Source organism: Ascidia mentula, chromosome 1 (assembly GCF_947561715.1).
Source record: "Ascidia mentula chromosome 1, kaAscMent1.1, whole genome shotgun sequence".
Lineage (NCBI taxonomy): Eukaryota > Metazoa > Chordata > Ascidiacea > Phlebobranchia > Ascidiidae > Ascidia > Ascidia mentula.
In genome coordinates, this window is record NC_138566.1 from 14,962,688 (window position 1) to 14,964,178 (window position 1,491).

At 39.0% G+C, this 1,491-nt stretch overlaps 1 protein-coding gene across 1 annotated transcript; it reads right to left on the reverse strand.

Moving 5' to 3' along the window:
- Positions 1–257: 257 nt before the first annotated feature.
- On the reverse strand, positions 258–996 carry LOC145888398 (general transcription factor II-I repeat domain-containing protein 2-like). Its single transcript, XM_082979139.1, has 3 exons — positions 919–996; positions 562–754; positions 258–502 (listed from the first exon to the last, which is right to left on the reverse strand). Exons 1-3 carry the CDS (start codon positions 994–996, stop codon positions 258–260), a joined length of 516 nt encoding a protein of 171 aa, XP_082835265.1.
- Positions 997–1,491: the final 495 nt, after the last annotated feature.

Genomic DNA, 1,491 nt, shown 5'->3' on the forward strand with positions numbered 1-1,491 from the left:
TGCGACTCAGCCAACGAACGGCACAGTGGTAGACAAGGTCGTGGTAATCAGTATTCAGATCTTCCAGTAATTGCTTAAACAAGCGGCTGTTCATACCTCTGCTTTTGATGAAATTGATGCGTTTTATCACTATTGGCATGACATTACTAAGCTGAACCGACTTCGCGCACAAGTTTTCTTGGTGAATGAGACAGTGGCATACCACTAAATCACTTGCATTAAGGCCGTAACGTGTCATTTCTCTTTTACGAGTGTGGTTAACCCCTTTCTTGAACCACCATGGCTGGAGCACCATCTGTTGCAAGACCACTCAACCTTTCAAATGGTAGATTAAATTTGCGCATTGCCACTACAAGCCTCTCAAACAAGTCTTCACCACTTGTTGTTCCATGCATAGTTTCCAATGACAACAAATCTTCTTGTATTTCAAAGTCTGAAGTTGTTCCTCGAATGAAGATTGCTAGCTGGGCGGTATTGGTTATGTCGGTCGACTGACCCAGGGCTAGAGAAAAAAATCGAAAGCTTGAGCTTTTTCTTTCAATGTTTTTTCAATATTTTCACCCATATCCTTAATCCGATCTGTGATGGTTCTTCGAGACAGACTGACTTTCTGAAACAATTCCACCTTATCCGGCGCTAGTAGCTTGACAGCGGTGATAATGCTTTCTTTCACGAATTCTCCATCTGCATGTGGTTTTAGCTTCTTCGCTATCAGTTCAGTAACTTCATAACTCGTTCTGACAATATCTTCTTCCTGTTTGCAGTACCTTGACAAAGTGCTTTGCTGCGCTTGTAACTCTCTTCTAAGGACACTAATCTTATTCTGCCTCGCCTGCCCTGTTAGCTGTTTCAGATTACCATGGCAGGAGTCATAATGACGCTCTAAATTTGTTTTCTTCTTTGCTGCTACAGATTTACAAAGAAGTACGAGTTTGTCCAATCTTTCTGGAACATTCTGCCTTCATCACCTATGTTTCTTTTCTTTCCAGAAGCCATTATACAACTTGAAATTTTGCTAATTTAAGAAGTAGGCTACTCTACAAAACGCTTTTCACGAATAGCCTAACTGACCGATTAACAATAACTGGTCACATTGTGACGTACACATTGTTGTTGTTACAAATGGCCTTCTATGATCGATTAACTAGGCCATTCGCAATATACCGAGAATGCAGAGCCAATTTTTTTTGAGCTGTTGTTTTAATATATTTTGGGTAAAGAAATTTTGACGCGGGCCACATGGAACAGTCACGCGATTTTAAGGTGGGTGTAACATTCATTTGCTCATAATTAATCAAACAATACTATTTGTATGCATTTAAAGCAGAAACTTTGTTAAAATGTCCAATTTGAAGGTTAAATGTTATAACAATTTTTAGGACTGCAGAGTATGAATATACTTAATCTTTGATTAATATTTTTTGTTGCACATTACAATATAAATAGATCTAAAGATGCACCAAATCACACGCCTGTGAAAACCGTTTGGGT